This window comes from Serinus canaria, chromosome Z, assembly GCF_022539315.1.
Source record: "Serinus canaria isolate serCan28SL12 chromosome Z, serCan2020, whole genome shotgun sequence".
Taxonomy (NCBI): domain Eukaryota; kingdom Metazoa; phylum Chordata; class Aves; order Passeriformes; family Fringillidae; genus Serinus; species Serinus canaria.
Window position 1 is genome coordinate 48,605,108 of NC_066343.1, and position 23,184 is coordinate 48,628,291.

At 39.0% G+C, this 23,184-nt stretch overlaps 1 protein-coding gene across 1 annotated transcript in view; it reads right to left on the reverse strand.

Moving 5' to 3' along the window:
• Positions 1-23,184, reverse strand: part of SLC1A1 (solute carrier family 1 member 1) — a 48,401-nt gene that overhangs the window by 24,068 nt on the left and 1,149 nt on the right. The window contains exon 2 of the mRNA XM_030237404.2: positions 10,616-10,756. Coding sequence (XP_030093264.2) covers positions 10,616-10,756 — 141 coding nt within the window. The remainder of the gene's footprint in view (positions 1-10,615; positions 10,757-23,184) is intronic.

The window sequence follows — 23,184 nt, forward strand, 5'->3', positions numbered from 1 at the left end:
ATTATTGCATTCTCAAACATCTTTCACTTGACATGCATCTCATAATTTTATTTTTTCCTCATTTTTACTGTGTCGTGGGGCTTGGAAGGATCTTTTGCAACTAGTCTTTCCCCAGCTAACTGAATGACCTCTTTAGCTAAGTCTCATTAGGAGGACAGCTCCAAGTCAGATGTTGGCTGAGAAGATCAGGTAATGAAAATGCTATGGCAAATGGACAACCCAAACACACAGCGATTTGCAGTCTCTCACATGATCTTTTCATGATCTACTGTCTTTAGTGTTTTTACTAGAAGTCTTCCATTCCTATTCTACCAATTCTTCTGTAACAGAAGTCATCCTGTCTATTCAAATGTCATTGTTACTTACTGTAAAGGAAAAGGATTTCTATGGCAGCTTGTAGCAATTACCTTTTCAATCAACTTGATAGAAATTTCATTAACTGCTCTTCTTTAGAACAAGTGATTGTTATCCTACTAGTATGTTTTATCAGTGCAACAAAATAATGTCTTACAAATGAAATGAGAAAAACTAGCACGTGACAGGAGGGCAGTGTTAGGGAAAGAGTGGGAAAGAGAGATAGATGCATGTAGGTAATGCCTAAGCATCTGTTCTTGCTATTTAAATATCACCAAAAAATTCAAGTCAGAAAATTTTCAATTTCTAATTACATGATCTAATGAGACTTGGATTAACATATTAGATTAACGTATTGCCTTTTTGGAGAGGCATTGAAAAAAGATTATTTGAAAAAACCCTAACAAAGAGACTAAAATGTGGAATATAAGAATCGTTACAACAGTCCAAATACTGAGAGATGTCTTGGATCATTTAGGATGAGGTTGAAAAAGTAATTGTAATGAACCTTTCTAAATGCCAGATAGGGTGGAATGGGAGATGAAGAGTTGATAGCAATGAAAGGGTTAAAATAATTATAAACCAGAGGTAATTTCTAACCCTGGATATCAGTTTGCTAAGGACTGTTGTGCTGTCTTCTTGTCAGTTGGCATAATCATTGTATTATGAGCTTTCCCTACTGAGCTTATTGGAGACATGCAGAGAAAGAGGGTATTAGTACTGCCTCCTATTCATCACTTCTAGGAACATTTTACTTTTTTCTCTAGAAAGCTCTTAGAGGTTATATAATCTGAAGTTAATGCCTTTTCAGGAGAGATGATGTTCCTTGGTTTGAATATAAGAAGAACTTGAAAGGAAGGAAGATGACACATCTATCTGCCAAGATGGACAGGTGGACAGGCTAACAAGATGCACTAGAGAAATCAGATTCAGTTCAAGGATGCAGCAGAAATATGGCCCCTGCACTGTTGCTGGTGATACATGTATGGAATGTATACAGAAAACTGTGGTATTGAAAGTACTTGAATTCCCTCAAAATTATTGATGGCAAAATGTATAGGTGGACAAGATTTAACTTCCATGCTATTGAAAGAGCACTTTAACATGACACTGAATTTTTAATCAATTGTGATGTCTACTCACAGGGAAATGGAATGAAAACGGTGAATGGAATCTGGTTTATCTAGTGGAACAGTTGTGTATGTCCTGAGCTCCACAAGAGAACAGCAGAAGACACCAACTGACTGTAGATCCATCCACAGTGGTACCACCAGCAGTGCCCACAGTGATATGGCTAGGACAGGAAGCAATGACAGCTGGTGCCACAAAATGGCTGTTCTGTTGGAGCTGTTTGTCCTTGAGAGCTGGTGGTAATCATGCTCCATGAACCAGAAGTGCACTTCAAAGTTTTATTACTTTAAAACTTTAAATAATGTAGGGGCTGTCTCACTTATATAAGGTCAACAGCTATTGATGGGAAAGGAGCAAATGACATGACAGAAGTAATCTGAAGAAGAGGGGCACAAAGTCTTGTCCATTAATAACCCTTGATCTGCCATCCTGCCTGCTTCAATGACTGCACATGGACAGCAGGCACAGAACTTCCAACATCCCTCAATACAGCTGAAGGCAGAACTCATTAACAGTACTGTAATGTTTTCTGACCTTCACACAATTAATGATACAGAAGGAAGAGTTGAGTCTCCTGTCTGAGCCCAGTTAACTAATTTACTAACACTATATAATGGATCTCATTTTCTTGAAAGCTCTTTTGGCTTAAGAAACAGCAAAGCATACAAAGAACATGCAGGTATTTCAGAAAACAGTCCCTAAGTATGTTAAGCTAGACCAGTAATTTCCCAAGGACTGTGCTGGTGGTGCACACGGCCTGTTAAGGATGCCTAAGGATTTAAGTAATGAAGCATCTCCCAATAGCTGCTCTTCTTGGACTTGTAGAAATAGAAACTGCTGAGACAGATTTGTGGTGAAATCATTGCCTTTGTACTATTAGTAGCAAGTGCATGTAAGAGTGTATATTTAGTATTGGGAAAAATGGAACTGGCGTGATGCTTCAGACTGCAGTGGACCTGTAGTCAAATAGGCCCTGGAGTAAAGCAAGAGTTTATTTCTATAGCCATAGAAGCTTCATAGTTTTGCCAGACCCACAGCTCAGGAGACATTGTATTTATAGCTCACTTACAGCTGCCCTGAGAGAGGTAACTGATACTGCTTTTTTTTCCACTGTTCCTGAAGTATCTGCAAATTTGCCATGTATCTGCAAATGCCTCATCAATGGCTTTAAGAAATTTTGGTGCTCCCCACAGCTGAGCCTGCAGAAATTCACAATTCAGAAAACTCCTATGCATGTGTTCTAGTCTCTTTGAAGTTGTCTGTGAAGGCTGAAAGTGCAGGGGAGGTCAGAAACATAAGAAAAAGCTTTATTAATATTTTGTCAGGGAGGAAAGATAAGAAATGAGGCACAGATTATTGCAGAGCTTGAAACAGATGTTGAACAGCTGATAAAATCATGTCATTAATATTGAGATCTGAGACATGGACCTGCTGTGTTATGTGCCACATCTTTTAACACAATGCTAAAATTTCTGACATTTATGGGTAACTCTGGAAACATCATCAAAGAAAAGGTCATTTATGACATATGTGATGTGAATTTTTTTGACAGAACACATTCTAGCCCTGAAGAAAGACCTCCACATCAAGATCCATGGCTTACAGTCTGAAAATCAATGTGGCTGGCAGCATGATATAACCCCATCTGAGAAGGACCAATTGAAAAGAGATGGGAAGCAGACCCACGGTATTCTCAGAGTATCTGGATGTCTGGGGATGTTGGGTTAAGATCCAGATCTCCTGACACTAGCTACTAACACAGAACATAGGAGTAGGAAATAAGGCCAGACACTTTATGTAGACTGGTAAACTTCAGACTAGGCACGTAAGTTTCCTCAGCTTGTACCCAAGTACAAGGGAACAACTGTTCAGGAAACTTGACAGTTGTCTCCAAACTAAGTTCTACTGTGATCCTGACAGAAAACAGATTTGCAAACATTTTCTGCTGTTGTATAACGTGTGAATCTCACTTCATGAAAAAGAAAGCTAAAGTGATTAAAGAGGACTAATCTGTTCAGTATGCTTGCTTAATGAAATACACTGCACAACTTCATTTTCATTCTCAGAATGAAATTAGAGCTGTGAATTTCTAAGACTTTCAAAGATACTTTATATATCATAAGCACTCCCAAAACTATTTAAGTGTCAAAACTTAAAGCAGAAGCACACAAGAGATTTCTCTCAATTCTGTCTCCCTACAGGACACCTAAGTATAACATATTTTTGTGTTTGTCTAACATTTCTTATTTTAGAGAATTACTTCAAAAAAAGTGGATTTGGGGTGTGCAGTATTACATTCAGTACAGCTGTAGTTCTGACATCATAGCCATGATCTTGAGTAACACTCTAAGCTTTTGATTTTCATTTTCAATTTTCCCATGTCACTACATCAGGAGACAGAAAATACAAATAATTTCTTGACATGAATGATACATTAGTATGCTATTAACTAATTTGAAGTATAAAAATCTCATGGGTAGAAAAAAGAGGCCTATATATTGAACAAAATTATCAGGGGTAGACTTTTGGGTGCAAGTAAATGAGTTTACACCTGAATACATCAAAATTATTATGAGAAGAAGAGAAAAATTAAAATTTGGTTCTGAGTTGGAGTACCACTCAGACTATTCCACCCCCAAAGCAAGGTTATACTAACCAAGATTCTCAAAACAAATAGTGCTTGTGTCAGTATTCTACTAGGCTACAGTTATGCTTCTAGGCAGGTTAATGGAAAAATTCCACAAATTGCAACTTGTATGCTAAATAAGTATGTAAAAAATGCTTTTCATCTCTTATGCTCAGAGGAGCTGAGTTCGTGAATGAAAACCACATTTTACAAAGCCTCCCATCTCTTCAGAGGGAGAATTTTACCTTTGGAATCTGAAAATAGAGGTAAGGGGCTTTCTGCTCTAATTAAAGCTCCAAGGAGAAGGAAGAAGCATGTTTCTGATCTAACTGAGGAAATAAGCAAGAGTTTTTTTACTAAGATGGAATTTTTTCCAACATTTAAAATTACTAATACTTCAAATTTTGCAGAAAATCCTGAAATCTCAAGGAGTGATTCCAGCATCCACTCTCTTTGCTGTGGCTTGATTTACATCATTATGCACAAATGGATTGGGATCTGGTCATGGGACATGCATTTGTCCACAGCTCCCCATCTCTAAAGCATAAGCTGATTCTTTTCAGGATGTGACATCACCTTTTAAGACATTATAATCCTAAAAAAGAAAACCACAGACTGCATTTTCAAAAATGTCTTGGTGACATATTTTGTATCAAAGAATTATAGAACAGTTTGGGTTGGAAGGGACCTTAAAGATCCTCTAGTTCCAACACATCTGCCAAGGGCAGGGACACCTTTCACTAGACAGGTTGCTCAGAGCTCCATCCGACATGACTTTGGACAATTCTGGGTATGGGCAAACACAACATCCACAGGTAACCCGTTCCTGAAAAGTGCCTCACAAACCTCAGAGTAAAGAATTTATTTTCACTATCTAATCTAAACCTACTTGTTTTCAGTTTAAAGCCATTGACCTTTGTTTCAGCACTAGATGCCCATGTAAAAAGACCCCTTCCAGCTCTCTTGCAGGTTACATCAAGTGTTGGAAATCTGGAACAAGGTCTCCCTGTAACCTTCTCTTCTGCACACTGAACAAGCCTATGAGCTTGCTGAAGAAGCACTCAGCTCCATCATCAGTCATTGCTAAAATGTTAAACGGGATTGGCAGCAATACTGAATCCTGGGGTACAACACTACTGACTTCTCTCCAACCAGACTTGTGCTGGTGATTGCAACCTTCTGGGTCTGTCCATTCACACAGGTTTCTATTTGCCTCACTGTGCAATTCTTTAACCTGTATTTTCTCAGTTGTTTTGTGGGGCTATTATGAGAAAATGTCAAAAACCTTACTACTAAAGTCAAGTTAGAACAAATGACCTCTTTGAAATTCTGAATTTTCAGATCAAAAGCAAAATTCACACTATCAAAAATTACTGTAAAGAAGCAAACAAAGAGGGGAATGAAAAATTTATGGAAGATCCAGGATTTGTCTTTAGCTATGATTGTAAACAAGACAGCTCACCGTTTGCCTTACTGTTAGTGGCAAGGCCATGTATTTCTGCATTTGGCAGTGCCTTTTCTAGAATGAGACCCAAAAGCATTTTCCTCCAAAGAAACCTCATCATTCTTGATTAAAGGTAGGATATGCAAGGAAAGCAACATAATCTGCATACTGGCTAGCTGTCTTTGGTGGGACCAGATGTGTTCTGAGGATGTCCACCTCCTTGGAATACATGTATTACGCAGACGCCTATAGGGGGCGTATATGCCTGTAGGGCCTGTCTCTGATGATCATAGCTCTTGGACCTGTGTATCTGTTCACATACTCAGTGGCACTTTAAAAATGCGTGTGTTGAAGTGGTAGGTGCTGTTGCCTACCTCTTGTCCCCAGCAAGCCTCTCCTGTCGTAAAGCAGGCTGAGTGAACATTCAGGCAATGCAGTCAAACCTCCACTCAACACTCACCACAACTGGCTCAGCGATAGAGGCAAGAAAGGCTCTTTTGCAAGGTTTTAATCCAGCAGAGTAACACAGTCGCTGAAGGACAAACCCGGAGAAAGAGCAGTAGGCACCTGGAGCAGGCAGCTTATACAGGGGAAGGGGTGGGGGGCGGAGCTAAGGGGTGGGCAGAGGGGCCTGGCCACCAGGGGTAGGGGGATGGCCACCAGGGGTACCAAACCAGTGACAGGGGAAGGAGAAACCAGAGGAAGTCGTGACACCAAGTCCATGGGGGAGACTGTATTTCCCTTTTGGAGGGATGACTCTATGGTAAGTAGTTAATGTTTCCAGGGCTGAGGGCTTGGGGATTGACCAAGGGGAGAGAGTTCATGGGATGCTACAGCATTTGGGGCCGCAATATATTCAAAGCTACTGTAGTTAAAGTAGCAACAACACTTCAGCTGGTCCAGAATGAATGTCTTTTTAGTTTACAAATTAAGGGGATGAAATTAGCTCACCATGAGAGGAAAACATTGTCATGTTATTGTGCCTTTGCTGAAGGTTAAGTGTGTGCACCAGAGACAATTACAATGGCTCCTTGGGTACATAAGTCTAACTAGACTGTGATGCTGAGTCCAAAGGTGTCTAGGAAGTTTTGATGCCTTTTGTAAATTTATGTCTTGTCAAAACACTAGATTTTGGTTGCAGGAAACAGTTTTGTGCATGAATCACCAAAACAAAATTGGGAGCAGTAGCTGACATATGAGATGGTCATATAGTCACTCGAAGGTACCTGCATGGGCTGGAAAATTGGTCTGAGAGAAATCTTGTGGAGCTCAACACAAAAAAAAAAAAAAAAAAAAAAAAAAGCAGAGCTTTATATTTGGGCAGGAATATTGCAGGGAACAGTACATGCTGTTTGCTGACTGTCTGGAACAGCTCTGTGAAGGATGTGGGAGTCCTGGCAGACAACAAGCTGACCATGAGACAGTAAGATCTCACAGCAAAGCTAGCCAACAGACTCCTGGACAACACTATGACAAGCACTTTCAGCATGTGGGGGCAGGTGATCTCTCTAAACACAACACCTGTGAGGTGATCTCTCTAAACACAGCACCTGGAGTACTGGGTCTAGTTCTGGGTTCCCCAGCAGAAGAAGGGGATGGACTTACTGGACTTAGTCCAGCAAAGGGCCACAACTATGATGAGGGTTTTGGAGCATCTCTCACATGAGGACAGCTGGGAGAGCAGGGAGTGTTCAGTCTGGAGTGGAAAATGCTCAGAGTGACCTTAGTCATGTGTATAAATTGCTGATGGGTGGGAGTGAGTACAGAGCCAGGCTCTTAGCAGTGGTGCCCAGAAACAATACATGAGACAATAGTCAAAAATTTAAAAACCCATGAGATTTAATCTGAACATGAAGACACTGCTTGACACAGCCTGGATTTTTAGGTAACGGGGGAGGGCCACATAAGTGGCTACTGTGAGAACCTGCTAGAAGCTTCCACCATGCCCGACAGAGGCAATTTCTGATGGCTCTGAAGATGGACACGCTGCTGGCACGTTAGAGAGGCTGGTACCACCTCTTTGATGACATATTTAAGAAGAAAAACAAAACAGCAAATGCACGGTTTTTTCCAGTGGTGGCCATGAGCCGTAGGTGCCACCATCTCGACGTGGCCCACAGCGGGCCTCACCTGCCTGGCCACCCCAGCCAGCCACGCCGTGGGCAGAAGGACAGAGGTGGTGGCGGCTTTCCCTTCCCAGACCCTGCACGAAGGGAGACGTTGCACAGCGCCAGCGCCGCGACAGCCGTCACCGCCCCTGCCACGGTGGTGGGGTCACCTGGGCGGCAGCAGAAACATGAATGACCCCCACGTGGAACCTGGACCTCAACCTCTCAGCACTGGGGGATCCAGCAGGAATCTCTGAATCGGTAGAACTTGTTGACAATCGTACCTACATGGAGCAGTTTTTCTGCTAATCAGAGGAGGAAGAGAGGACATGTGAGAGAAAACAACATGGTGGCATCAAGGCCAGTGATGCCTTGAGGGGAAGGAAGGAGGTGCTCCAAGTGTCAGATGTGAGATGAGGACTGTGGTGAAACAAACTGTCCCCCTGAAATGGATGAAGTCCATGGGGGATGCAGAGATTCACTCTCAGCCCATGGAAAAAGTGCTCACGCTGGAGTGGGTGGATGCTGGAGGGGGCTGTGGTCCATCGGAGACCCGAACAGAGAGGGAGGGCCCCTGCTTCCAGAGACAGAGAGAGAGGGCCCTTGCTTCCAAACTAGAGCAGCCTGTCCTCAGGGGAGTGCAGCCTGTGGATGAGTGACCCACGCCACAGCAGTTTTGGGAAGACTGCTTGCCTGTGGGAGGGATCCCATGGCAAGGCAGAGAAAAGGCTCCTCTCCCTGAGCGACCAGAAAATCTCAGGTGAGGAACTGACCAGAACCCCCACGCCCTGTCTTCCTGCACTGTCAGTGGGAAGGAGGGAGGGGCTCAGAAGGAAAAAAGGTGTTTTAAAGGCTTATTTTACTTCTCGTTATCCTCCTCTGACTCTGTTAATAATAAATTTATCTTATACCTTTAAATTTGAACCTGGTTTGCCCTTAGAGTATTTTTCTCCCAGTTCTTATCTCAACTCATGAGCCCTTCATTATTTATTTTTTTCCCTCTCCTCTGCCCAACTGCAATAGAAGAAGGTGAGTGAATGACTTTTGTGGCTGTCTGGTGTTTAGCCAGTATCAAACCATGACACCCTGCATGGGCATTGGATTAGACAGCTTCAAGAGATCCCTTCCAACCTCAATCATTCTATATGACTCTGTGTAAAAGAAGAAAAATTACTAGTATGCTTTATAATCATTCACAGGTTTACTTGTTCAATTCAAATGTGCATTTCTGATGCTTGGAAGGTTAACATACCTATTTCAAAAGAGGCAATATCTCATCAACATCCTGAGGATGGATGTGGGTGAATAGCATCATGCACAGACATTTGTGGTTCATTTGCAAAGCCCTACATACTCTATCAAAGTAGCTTCTGTTTTTATCTATCTTGTTTCCTTTCCCTTGCCTAAAATTCTAATATAGAAGCGTAGAAAAAATATGCCCTTACATAAGGAAATTGGAGATGCCAAGGTCAGAATCAGAGCATCTCATTCTCACCATGAGATGCTCTGATTCTGACCTTGGCATATGCAATTATACAGTCATTTGTATTTGACTGTAATCTGCAATCTGTAAAATCAAAGTTTGTGTTAGTAGTTACAAGTGCAGTTTACTCGTACTGGAACATTACACATTAAATAAGCACAATATTTTTTAACAGAATGATTTTTGTTTCTCCTCTAAGTGCTGGACAGATAGATTTATAAAATAATTAATTTCATGATTATTCTAATGATCCAATTTATTTCTGAAGACATGAGCCCAACTTCACTCACAAATAAAACCTTGTTCAAAAAAAGAAATGTCTTAGTCTTATTTTGGCAGCTTTTCCTGGACAGACTAAGGTTCTCCTCACCTTTACATACTAACAATTGTTTAACCTCCCTTCATTCCTTTGGACCTATCCCTTGACTATTTTGTGACATCATTTCTCACTCTGTCTTTGGCAGCTTTCCATTCTGGATCTTGCAGCTCTTGACATTCTCCATTTAATTTCTAACACTGGGTTCCTCTCACCCAACATTACAGATATGAATATCTAGACATGAATATGCTGTCAAAACAGAGGTTTTGTGGAGATGAATAGGAACCAGTGTGTCTTGATTCACTGCAAGAAGCTAAAAGAAAATAGTCACAATCCTTGCACACTCAGTAAAGACTAAAAGAATAAAGAGAAGTTTACTTGGCTTTCCCTTTTTTGAAAAAAGTTATTTCTAAGGAAAGGCTATTTGACGTTCAGTTCTGTCTCCTTGCTTTGGGCTTTCTCCACCAAATCTTTCCAAAGTTTACTCTGTGGGTGACCTGTTAGCAAATTCTAGCATTTAGGGCAGGGTTCCAGCCAACAGCCTGCTTGCTTCTCCCAGAAGATGGAAGCTTTGCTTCCCTCTTCCCTTCCTGGCCACACAGTCTTCCAAGCACTCGCTTGGTTCAAAGGCGTTTTCAGTTTTGGGGAAGTACAAGTGGATGCGCAGAAGGGTTCAATGAATGCTAGAGCTCATGCAAGGTACCTCACGGAAGTCTGCTAAGACAAGGAAGTACAGGTCATGAATATACTCTTTTTGTGACAGAAGGCAATGAGATCAGCTCTCCCTTGCTTGTGAAATGGCATCATGAGACTGCTTAGAACAGTTAACTCTACCTCAGAATATGCAGTTGCAGCTTTAGGCTTGCAATGTGCTTAACTAACTTCTGAATATAGGGAGAGAGAGACACAAGAATCTATAGATTTGCAGTTATTAGCTCACAGCTCTATATAATGTCATAGATAATAATGCTAATCATTAAAAATCTTTTCTCATTCTCATTATATAAAGAAATAATTTAATCTAAAGGTATAAAATCTCTATTTCTCAGTATAGAGTTCCATCAAGTTGTTTTTAGGGGTTATTTCCTTTAGAAAGAAAGCTAACCCACAATGATAGTCCCATAAGCTAACAGTACATTTTCAGTCATACCTGTGATCATACTTGATATGATTAATGGCAGAATGATGAGTTTGAGCATTCTCATCAGCAATTCTCCGGGAAATGCAAAGTAGACTTTATCCAAGTTAGACAGATTGCCATATTCCCGTACCAGCACACCAATCCCAACACCTAAAAGGGACATAAAAATGTTACACAAATTAGATGTAGTTTATAATAGAAACATGTGAGACAAGGAGAAAAAATAGCAGAATAAAAAGAGCAAGAAATAAATATATTTTCACAACTATGGTACAACTTCTAAATCAGGTAAGATCAGATATTTCCTTTTCTAATGATAAGTAAAGTAATAACACATAATTCTGAAGCTGGATGTCTTTAGGTATGTCTTTGGAAAAATCTGATTGGGTGCTCTAATTATCAGTCCAGTCCAGTACTGACTTTTTACCCACCTTCACTAGTTCTAGAAGACCCATAACTGGCATTAAAAAAATCAATAGACTATATAAACACTACCAAACACTAAAGAGAGATGGTGATATAAATACTTCAGATGATTTCTTTTGGTGAAAATAAGCCTACCCAGCAGCAACACTTCCAGTAATTGCTGCTCTACATAATTAGGAAAGAGTGTGACTGTAATCACTAAATTAATTTAATAACTTCCAGGAAACAGAACAACAAAAATACACTCTGCTCATTTCACACTCATTTCACAACACAACCGGCCTACAAATACCAGACTATAAATTCAATCACTGATTGAGCCATGGCACAAGGAACCTTTATACATTCTCTTATCTTTTGATTATATGAATTCTCAGTTCCCACTTCTGAGACAGATCACCGATAAGAGTTCTACCAAAAGAAAAAAAATCATGGGCCAAAAGACAGAATTCTTCAGTTTGACAGGAAATAGCTTTATTTTCCATTCCAACATGAATTTCAAATTAAAATTACTGTTAAAGGAAATGTGTTGATCAGTGTCTAAAAAGCACTAGAACTTTCTAGAACTGTTGTTTCACATAGAAACTTGGTAATGCTTCAGTCCTGAATGAAAAGAGATCAAGAGATCCAATTTCTAACTGGATCCATCGAAAGAACAAGGCAGAACTCTTCCTCATCAAAATCAAGCTAAATGAAAATTAAAACAGATTAAAAACCAAGTCTTTCCTGTTAATAAAGATGGAAAATTAACCACACAACCTTCCAAGAAAATGAGCTGCTCTAGTCAACTATTAAGATTTCTGATCAAGGTGTAATCTCTGCCAGTGAATACAGACAGTTTGAATTCCTTGGAGCAATCTTGAATCTTAACAGCCTTGAAGATATTTGCAATATTATGCAAATAACCTTGATTAAAGAATGATAAGACACAATGATATCTGTCTTATCTAGGGACTGAATTAGATGGGTTGAAAATATTTACTCTGCAGTTTTAGATAAGCCCATGCAAGATAAAATTCCATTTGTAAAATGGTTACATGAATTGAAGTTAGTTGCTAAGGCTTTGATCCGGAAAGCCCTAGAGTAAATAGCTGAATCTAACCATACAGGCAATTTCCATGTCTTCAGACAATTCATGTAACTTAGGGTAGACATTTTCTTAAATTGCAGCAAGACTGAACTGCATGTTTATGGCAAGTTGTGTAATGCCACTTTCAGCAGGTATGACCAAAACATGTTCTAACCATCTGCCTTTCATTCTATTTGACTGTCATATTTGACCAAAAGGAATTCTGATCATTGTATATTCAGCAGGATTTCTAGCAGGTAGAAAGATTCACCCTCGTTTTAATTCTTGAGGGTTCTGTTTTCCACTTCTTTAGATTTCACTACAAAAACTTCCCACATGCTCTCAAATTATAGCAGGGTTTCCTTAAGATGTTCCATCTGTATACTTATACCTGTTCTGTTTGATTTTTTTTTTTTTGCTGAGGATATTATTTATATAATGACAATAGCTAAGAACAGGGTTTCAACAATCTCTTGAAATTACATTATTGCTCTCCAGACAGCACAATTATTTCCATATTAACTGTGTAGTATGGCAAACTACAGTAAAAATGCAGCTACTTTTTAACTGCAGTTAACATCTATCATAGGCAGCTTGAATATATCATGGGAATATAAGAAATTTTATTTTGTAACAGTAACAAGAGAAGATTAGAAATTTAGCAGAATAAACTTGCTGTTTTCCTGTTGTACAGGAAATGGACATATGTACAACTTTTTGATCCTCATCTCAATAACCAAGTTTAACTTGGAAATTTCTTCAGGGAATTGTAACACACACAAAGAAGTGTGCTTCAGCATAAACACATTTCACATGGTAACCACTGCTTTTAACATCACTTTGATTATAGCAGCCCTAAGTAGAGACAAAGTGTTATAAAAATCTCAATTTCTCTAGATGAATACTACTGATAACTCCATTATTTCTGAAATTAAAATCAACAATTACTTTTAACAACCTTAAAATACACTATAGTCTTCAAAGCTGCTTCTATATATTAGGATTCCTTCCTTATTATTTTTTATTTTTATTCTTATTTTAATTTTTAATTATTTTTTAGTTTATGGAGTAATTTGCTTCTACTTTTTGAAGAGCACAATGTCATTTTTCCTACTTGCTCTCTTCTTTCCTGAAGGAGTTTCAACTACTCCACCTTTCTTCTCATCCATGATAAATTGGTTTTATTTCTTTCCCATCTCTTCTTTTTGCTTTTCCTTCTTGTCCATGTGGCTAAGTTAGGTCATGATTTTTACCACAAGACCAATCCTTTATTTGAAGCTCAACGACACATTCTGCTTAAGCTCCAGATTTCTGCAGTATTGGGCAGATGTGAAGAATGATGGTGGAATAAATGGTACAATCCCACATCTTTAATTTAAATTTTTAAGGAAAATATATCCTTGTAACTGGATAGTACACATGCTGTATAGCATGGTGTCTACATTTCCTCTTCCAAGGAGCAAGGGAAAAGTGCAGTCTGGGTCCCTGAGATTGTGAGCATAATGAAGGCCACAGGGCAATTCTCTCATGCCCTAACTCCTTGCTACTATTCTCCCAGGTAGCACATAAGGCTTTTTATAGTCTTGGTAACAGACAGAAAATCCTTCAAAGAAAAGGTGCAAATACAGACGAAGCAAGTGAGGGGTGAGGATGAGAACAAGAGAAGAAAAACAGAGCAGAAGAAAATAACTGAATATAAGCACACCAAATGAAACCCATAGTCACCCAACTTTCAGGGAGTCCCAGCTTAAAAAGTCAGAGGGAATGCATATTTCCTCTCTACAGGATGAGTCATTTTTCATTGTGTTGCCCAGAAAAAGGGCAGCAGAAAGTGCTGCAAGGGGTGACCTAGCACCTGCAACTGGCTCCACTTTATGTAGCACTAGATCCATTACATCTGCCAAGCCTGAGGCTTTACAGGACCTAGGAGACAATGGCTGTGTGTAACAAGGTGGCAGAACCAGTCCTGCCTGTGTATGTATGTTCAGTGAGCCCACCACTGAAATTAGGTAAAATGTGTCCTGAGGAACCTTTATGTTAAGGTTTCTGTCTATCTGCAAAATATTTTCTGTGACATCTGGGTATCTAGTGAACAGTAACTTATTGCAATCTGATCTTCATCTGGAGTGGTTTTTGCATATTGCTATTCTTTCTGAAATGTTATCTAAGGAAAAAGTAAATTCTTTGTATGGAAACGATTATAGGGCTACAACATTTTTCTTTAAGTACCTTGCTGCAATTCATGACACAGATTTAGAAATGAGTAAAAAACCTACACACACTCTGTTCAAAACATTGGCATAATCTCCATGCTCAGTTATACTAGAACACATGGGGTGTGTCATAGATTGTCCTACAGCTATTGTAAACTTGTAAAAATGTGCTGACAATTCAGAAGCCCCCAAGCAGCCTAACATGGAGACCATTTACAATTTTTCAGGAAGCAATAGCTAAACCCTGAACCCTTTTTTGTGAGGTCAACAAGATACAGATTTTGAATCTGAAAACTCAGAAACCCTGAGTATCTGAATCTGTTCGGGATATGCAGTATGACATTACTGTACTTATTTGCTTTACATCATTACTATTGTGGGTTAGCTGCTCTTCAGAACCTGATTACATCCCTGATAGGAATATGTTAAGATAGCATGCCCCATTACTATCTTTACAGGCAGAACAACTCACAATTTAGAAACAGATAACCTAAGTCCACACATAGACACGCCTGCTTCTGTTTCTCACTGAATGAGAATATAAAACAGGAAAAAAAAAGTTATCTAACAGGTGGGACTCCCCCATGTTATTTACATTCATGGATGAGAACACTAGTTTGGGATGCACAGTTTCTATTGACAGAGAGTTCTCCATTAGTGTGCATGACACTGAAGAAACAGCATATCACCTTCACCTCCCACTGACTTTATCACGTGAATGATCCTTAGGAGTGAAGCATAAAGGCAATGAGAAAAGGAATCCAGCATATATTTTGTAAAACCAATATTCTGTTTTGTAAAATTATCTGTTCTGTAGCACATGTAGCACTCTGAAAAAAAAGCTGTGGTATTTATTTTTCCTGTTTTCTTAAAATTTCATAATACGGAAACTCCCTCTCACTGAAGCAGAGTTAGTGACCCTGGCTGATGCTGATAGACAGTGTGGGAATCACAGGAATTTTGCTTTGACTCAGCACTGAAAGAAGAAAAAAAAAGTCACATTGTTCAAACCTGGTATTATTAAACTGTACTGTAGCAATATCTATTGTGATATTAACTAAGTGATTAACCTCTTCATAATTTCACATTATTTGCTGCATAGACGTGACAGACTAAAACAATTACTTCTATCATTCTGGTGAGTCTTAACTAGATTAACCTCACAGCAGATGATTCATGGAACTGAAAAAGCTAGCAAACAAAGTTCACTGACTTGATTTCAAACACAATACAAAATATTCAATATAAACATATCAAACTGCAGCACAGGCAGGAAGGAGTTTTACAGTGTGATACATTCTCAGTCCTTTAGTAATATTTTATAAACCAATTTTGTCTGTTCTCTCCATAGAGTTTCTCTTATCACTGCTGTCTCTTAGTGCAAAGAAATCAAGTACCAACTACAGAACAGAAAAAGAGAGAGTGTGGAAGAATTTATTACAAAGGCTTATAAACATAATATTTCAGCTTTTTTTTGCATTATTTTAAATATTTTCTAATGTTACACATTTTACTGTTTTACACTCTACCTTCCAATAAACATTCTGATGTTGATTGAAATAAGAGGATTCTTGAAAATCTGCAGGCAACCACTAAGGTATAAAAGTTTCAGGGGTATAATTACATGGTAACTAATCTTAACTTTAAGGTTGCTTGTGGTAGCAAGACTACCAGCTTGCTTACAAAGACATGTGAAGAAAAGTTCACTCAGAAATCTTCTAGAAGAGAGTTTCCATATCAGTTCTTGGTTTACTGAAGAATAATTAGTAGCAATGTATAAGAGAATGGCTTGTCCTCTGCCATGGTGAGACCCCCGATGCTCTCTGATCATCCTGTTGAGGGTGCAGTGCTTGTAAACTTCACACAAGTAACACAGTGTCATCTGACTACAGTGTGAGAAAAGTTCAGGAGGACAGTGACTTCCCTGTGATGGACCTTCAGGAATGAAGGCAAGGTGGAATGCTAGCCAGAGGGGGAAAAATCAGCTTCTCCAGTGTGCATGAACTCCCTTTACTCACAGTAGGTTTGAAGGCTACCACAAACAGCAAACCCACATAACTCCTGCTACTTTCTGTGCTGCAGGAGCCTGGAACAGGGCTGATAACATAGGGCAGCCTGTAGCAGTCACCACTAACACAAAGCAACCTCTCTGCTATGCAGCCCTGCACAAGGCACACCTCATCCTTAGTCAAACTAAGAGCAGTTAGTTCACTCAGCCAGGAAAAGGGAAATAGTGGCTATTTCCCAGTGATTGTGTGACCACAGCGCTGCTGAATCTGAACCAGTACTCCCTCCAAACATGCAGAGGGCTAACCAGCTTGATTATTTAACAATGTCTCCTACTGGACTTTGGATTTCCTCTCCTTTATCCAAACAGAGTGTAGATGAATTCCACATGTACATATCTTCCAAATATTTTCCATGTGCAGATGAAACTTCCTTCAGAGAAAGCCAAGAAAAAAATATACAGGTGAAGGAAGATGAAAATACCTTTTGACTGTGCTTCATTTGGCTAGAACTCTTGTACAGAATCTAACACTAAAAAATAAACTAAGTTGTACCAGAGATAAGATTCTTTTCTTTCACTGTTTTCAAAAACTTGTTGACTTATTATTTTTGTGAGGTAGTGTGCTTACAACCTTAACATAACAAATTTATTTACTTTATAAGCAAGGTCATGTCATAAACTAAACAATCTAGGGAAAATGACAATACTGTCCCAGCAGCTATGCAACCTGCATTTCTTCATGAATTTGGATGTGTCCTGGTGAAAGTACCTGTTCTGTTGGGAAATACTGTGTGAAACTCATTAAGGTTTCAGGAAAAGCAAAATCAGTGTCAAACATACAAAGGAGGACTATGGGATAATTAAAAAAATGTAGAGCCTACCTTTTGAGAGGAGATGAAAGAGCTTAATTTGTCCACCATGGATGAGTGAGGTAGGAATAAAGAAAATGGTTGAATGCTAGTGATGAAATAATATTTTAATTATTGGATGCACAGTGAAACAAAACATTTATAGTGGAAATTGTAAGGCTTTGAACCATCAGATTGAAGAATACAGCTTCCTAGGAGCATGTACAGCATCAAATATCCTATCCAGCTTTAAGATGGAGCATGGCATGTAACAGAATTTTATCTACAATGGTGCAACCCAAAGCAGCAGAGGCTAGATACGATAACCTGGGGGGTATCCTTCTATCTCTCTATTCCTGTGCTTTACAGTAAAATTTAAAGGTAACCTGACAACAGCAACTTGTCTTTCTTCTTTTGCAGACTTTCCTTATGACCCCTTTCATATATCACTTCTAAAACCATTACTCTTCTCCTTCATCTCATCCATCTATGATGTGTGAGCCTTCTTTAATTATGCAGTCATCCAGACATGTATAGTTCTTGGTGCTTCCACAATGTCTCCCAATGCACTACAATTTATAAAGCAGCACTTTTGTTTAGACTTCTTTTCTCAATCATTTCAGAAACTCATGTCTCCCAGTTGCAGCATCTAATGTTTTGCTTATATGGCCTGATACACTACAGTACCATGGGCACCATTACAATGCCACAAACAAAAAAACCAATAATTTCTCACCCTTCCTTGTAAAAGCCCACTGATTTTCTGTTCTCTTTCCACAATGTTTTGCTTGCTATCCCAAAGCTCTATAAGCACCTTTGTACATGGATAGCCCTAGAGATACTAGCTCAGTAGAGCACATCAGGAGAAAAGCACCTTCACACAAGAAACTAAATGGTTCTTATACCACTTATAAGCAGTACAAGAAAGGTGAAAGGCTAGGAACTGGAAATATCCGCCAGATTCTAACCCTTGTTATTGCTTCTTTCATGAGAGAAAAGGACAGTAAACAGGACATTCTGTTCTAGCCCTCCCCTTGCTGGAAGAGCAATGGAATGATTGTGACTGAGATAAGCAGATAGACAGGCAATTTAGTGGACACTAAAGATAGACAGATAGTAACATGCAGTAACATTGTTATTCTGAAACTAATGAAGACTTCAAAGCATTGAGAAATCAGATATATGACCCAGAAATTTAGCTCAGATTAAGCAAGGCCAGGTTGTTTGCCATTCCAAAAGCATGAAAGGGCCACAAAATTTGAAACGCTAACTCCAATACCCTGATTTTCAGATGTGATACAGATGTGTTTTCACTGCGCAAGACAATATTGTGAGTCTGTAAGCACAAATCCTATGGGACATTTGTAGGAAGAAAAAAAAAAAAAAAAAGACTTCCAAACAGTGCAACTGTTGTTTGAGAGTAGTTGCAACCTGAACATTATCTTTTTTGATGGGGTATATAAGAGGAGTGTCTTTCTGCTTTGTTTCTAAAATGCAAATATAAAAGAAAAGAAATTTCTGCAATTACAATGCAATTACATCTTCCCTTAAATAATTTTGGGAAATTGAACATAGTAAATATTTTGCTGATACTAATATTGGTGTTCTTGGTTCAAATGTAAAAATAATACCTGTAGACTTTGGTAGTTTGGGGACATTGCAGAGTGTAAATTGACATTAGGCTCACCCTTTCCAAAGATTTAAAAATTCAGCTCTAGTGATAGTTTCACTTCACTCATATAAAGTGAAACCCAGAGACTGTGTTAAAACAAACAATAAAATTGGAAAATTTACATGCCAGAAGATGGGTTTCATAACAGTTCAAAAGAGGCATCATGCTTAACTTCAATTACCTTTGAATTCTTTCATTGTCTGACTTCCTGACTTAGAGGATTTTTGATCCTCAGTGGCATGTGAAACTCTCAGATGAAATTATTTGTCATTCTGCATTTTACTTTCCATTGTTAAAATGAAATTCAGACATTTTCTCAGAATTGCTGTGTTTCATACATTTCTGAAGAGGTCCCATCCCATATCAAACTGTTGGCAAGTGTTACAGAGAAAGGCAAATATAAGAATCTTCACTGTCTAGAGAGGCATAGAAAGTCGCAAGTATTATCTATGCTGTTCTGAGACACAGAAAGAATAAAACAGTTTTCTTTTAAATTTCCATACTGATTCAAGTTGATGATCAGTTGACTGATTTCCACAGTTGATTCAATATATCTGGTTTTAATTTTTTTTAAATTACAAATTAATAAAATGCTATGCTTCAGAATTCAAGAAAGAAATTGAATGCTTGGCTTACATCTATACTTGTCAGAAACAATTTTGTTTTATTTTATTCCACTTATTCCCTAAGAACTTCTTTCTTGTGATTTTGCTAGTGTATTTCAAGAGACTATAAATCTGCTTCTTTGTCTGGAACCTTACCACTGTATTGTGCAAGCAAGAAACAGTACTGAAGACAGCCTAAACTAAGCTAAGAGGCCACTTTTTAATAAGGGTACAATGAGGGAGAAATGGAAAATGGTGAAGCTTTACTTCATATCAAGACTGGGCTTTTGCTATTTAAATTGCATTTGCTAGAGACAGAAGCAACGTACTGTCAGAGAGTTAATAGGTTTTTGGGGTTTAAATACTGCAGTCAACATCTGCAAAAAACCCTCAGGAATACGGTGAGCTCCCTGGATTCAGGTAGCCTTCTGCATAGGGAAAGGCCATCAACAGAGTGATAGGTTACTAATTGTTCTGCTGTTATCTTCACCCTATGTTGTCTTCACCTCATTCTTATATGAATGCACTGGTGGGCTTCCAGTAATGCAGAACTGCTATTAAAACCAGCTGTTAAGTCCCCTTGTGTCTGATTACAGTGGGAGCACAGCCCTTCATTTAGCAGGTGTGAATGGACCTGACTTATCTAGAAACAAAGAAATATTCTTAAAGCGAGATATTACTACTTAATATTATAATATTAAATAATAAATTCCATTAACATTATAGGGAATAAAGGCATATAAACTGCTAGGGGGTATCATAAAACACAAACCAGAAGATTCAGTGGCTAGCGCACTTACCAAATCCTGGTAAATCATTTTAGTCACAACACTCAAAGTTTCTGCAATGCTGGTGTTACAGCAGGAACTATGCATATTTTAATCTCACTCTTAAATGCAGGGAGAAAAGGAGGTCTGATACCAGCCCAAATCTTTCAACAATGGAACTGCACAAACAAAGCATCTGATCCTGCAGAGACTGAATAAATTCAGAGGTGGAAAAGTCAGGTGTTTAGGCATGCCCCAGCCTCAATACCTGACCCCCGCCCTCTCTTTTACTCAATCCCTGCCTTACATCACCGCTTGCTGCAGCTCGCGTTTTTGCGCGTTCTCTAGCCGCCCGGTCCCGGCTCTCCCTGAGCCACCTCGGACAGCTCCCGCCTCCCCTGTGCCGCCCCCCCCGGCTCCCGGCAAGGCACGAAGGCTCCTTTTTGGTGGTGTTTTGCGGTGTACAGCGTAAGGACCATGTACACATGTGAAGAGGAGAACAACGGAGGAAGGTAATGGCAGAACAAAAAAGTGTTTACTGCTGCCTCTCACTGAGACTGCACGGGCACACCACTGTTGAATAAAGGGCTGAAGAAAGAACAACTGACATTCACAGTCTCTGGTGCCATTAGCTTCCTCCTTCTTTATCCATATCAATATTGCATTTCTCACATTTCCACATGAAAACCTGAACAATTTCAGTGTCCCCAACATGTGCTGTTGAGAAAAGCTCAATCCCAAGTCACAGACGGGCTCAGAGGTATCTTAAGTTCTGAGTATGTTTAGGAAGAGACAGACACCCCATTCAGTGATTTAAAAAAAAGTATTTGCAAATTTAGGTGAATTGAATCCCTCAGTCTAGTATAGCATGCTACTGCAACTCAGTGCCTTTGACCATATGTACACAAATCATTTACTTTTATTTCCACGGAAAGAAAAAAGCTGTTCTGCTGAAGAACTGCACAGTATTACAGGCTATCAGGCCATGGCATACAGACTAATGAGCAAGTATTTACACATAATCAGCCTTTTACTTTCATGACTGGTTTGTCTGCGTTGCAGCAGTGACCTTTTGGAGACAAAGTGATGACAAATAAGAAATACTCTATGAGAAACCTGTGAAGTGTAACATAAACTCTCCGCATGCGATTGCCCTTTGGACACCTGTTTCAGGGTGAGTAATTTTCAGGGATATTTCTGGTTTATTTTGTCTTGATCGTATAATCTGGCGACAGTGTAACTTTCTCTAAAATGGGCTGAGGAAGCACTTGAAGCAAATTGACTTGTAAACTACTTTAGTTAGCTCAGTTGCTTTGGGCTCAGTAAGGCCAGTAGAACAAAAGATGCAAGATACACCTGCTTTTGCAGGTATTTGTGTGAGGCTGCTGCTCTCCTGGTTACACATCTCTTCACTTCAACTTGGTGGGATAAAGTTGACTCTCTACTAAGGCAAGGAAAATAACCAATTGAACCTCAAATTTTGTTTTCTTTGAATATGCATTCAGGTGTCTTCACCCAAAAGACGTGACACTCCAGATATTTTGTGCACAGATTTTAAATTACACCCCCCCTCCCCCAACATACACTGCTATGAAAGAAATTCTGGTATTTTTGAAAAGGGAAAGGACAGACAAAAGGTTGAATGCTTAAGATAATAATACTCTTGAAGGAAGTACTGTTTGGAATTCTGAGGGGTTTCTATTACTGTCTCTTTTCAGAGTTGCAGACAAGTAATCAGGAAAAATTTTCAACCTAGTAAGGGTACTAGCAAAGATAACCATATTTCAGTTATATGCTGAACATGGCTCTGAGGATGATGAGCAAAAATCATGATTCCTTATGACAGTGTAGGAATATCAGATACTTTGCAAGACAGTTGGACAGCTTTCACAGCATATTTTCACAGCTTGATGCATTTATTATTTCCATACACTTCTGAAAAGTCTATATTCTTCTTTCAAAATGATATGCCACTCTTCTGCTCACAAATGCTAAATTGTTCTTCCAAACAAACTAGATTAACAAACCTCAGACCAATTTCCCAGGGTATATTAAAAAAGAATGAATATGTAAATTTAATTATGAAGGGTTTGTGGACTCTAGTGTATATTACAAACTTTCCTTATGCTGTAGTAAAGTGATAATATAGCATTTAACTCCATCTTTACAAAGGTTTCACTGTTCTTCTTGGGTACCTTACTTCACCTTTGAGAAATACTAGAAATGCTGCAGATACACAGTCCCTTGAAAAGGTAATTTGGTCCAAGGCTCACAGAATTACTATGAAGACTCTCTTCCACAGTATTACAGAGCTCCCCTGAGTTATGGACTGTTAATTACAGTATAGCAGGCAGAGAAGTTGAAGGACACAGCAGGTGTTGGGAGCCTGTCTTCTTACTGGGAATTCCTATTGGGTATTAGGGGAATTGGGGTCAATTGTCCCCACAGCTCCTGCATTGTCATACATTGTGGCTCTCAGAGAAACTTAATTTCAGAATGTTGCACCTGTAGAATCACATCACGATCTTCAATTCTAACTACAGGCACTGAAGATAATAAGAGGGGAATATTTCTTAACCACTTCTGTAAATCGGGAGTAAGTACGCCAACTCCTGGAAGAACACCTGACAGAAGTATGAGAAAAAGTAACTGTACACATGCAAACACAGACACGTAAACACACTTCTCCAGTTGTACAGTAAGATTTTCAAAGCAAGGCCCTTAGCACTTGGTATGTAAAACTCACAAATATATTTTTGAACAAGGGGAAAAAAATCCAGAGATCTTTCAAGTACTGAATGTATTGTGGAAAACACACATGTATACGTAAGCACAGTTCTGATTACAGTTTATAAATAATATTAAAATAATGATTCTCTTCTGTACAAATTTGCACTGAAATAGGCATAGTCGAGCCAAAATTCAAATTAGCAGAAAAGTCATCTGAAAGAGACTCAGACAGCAAGTTAA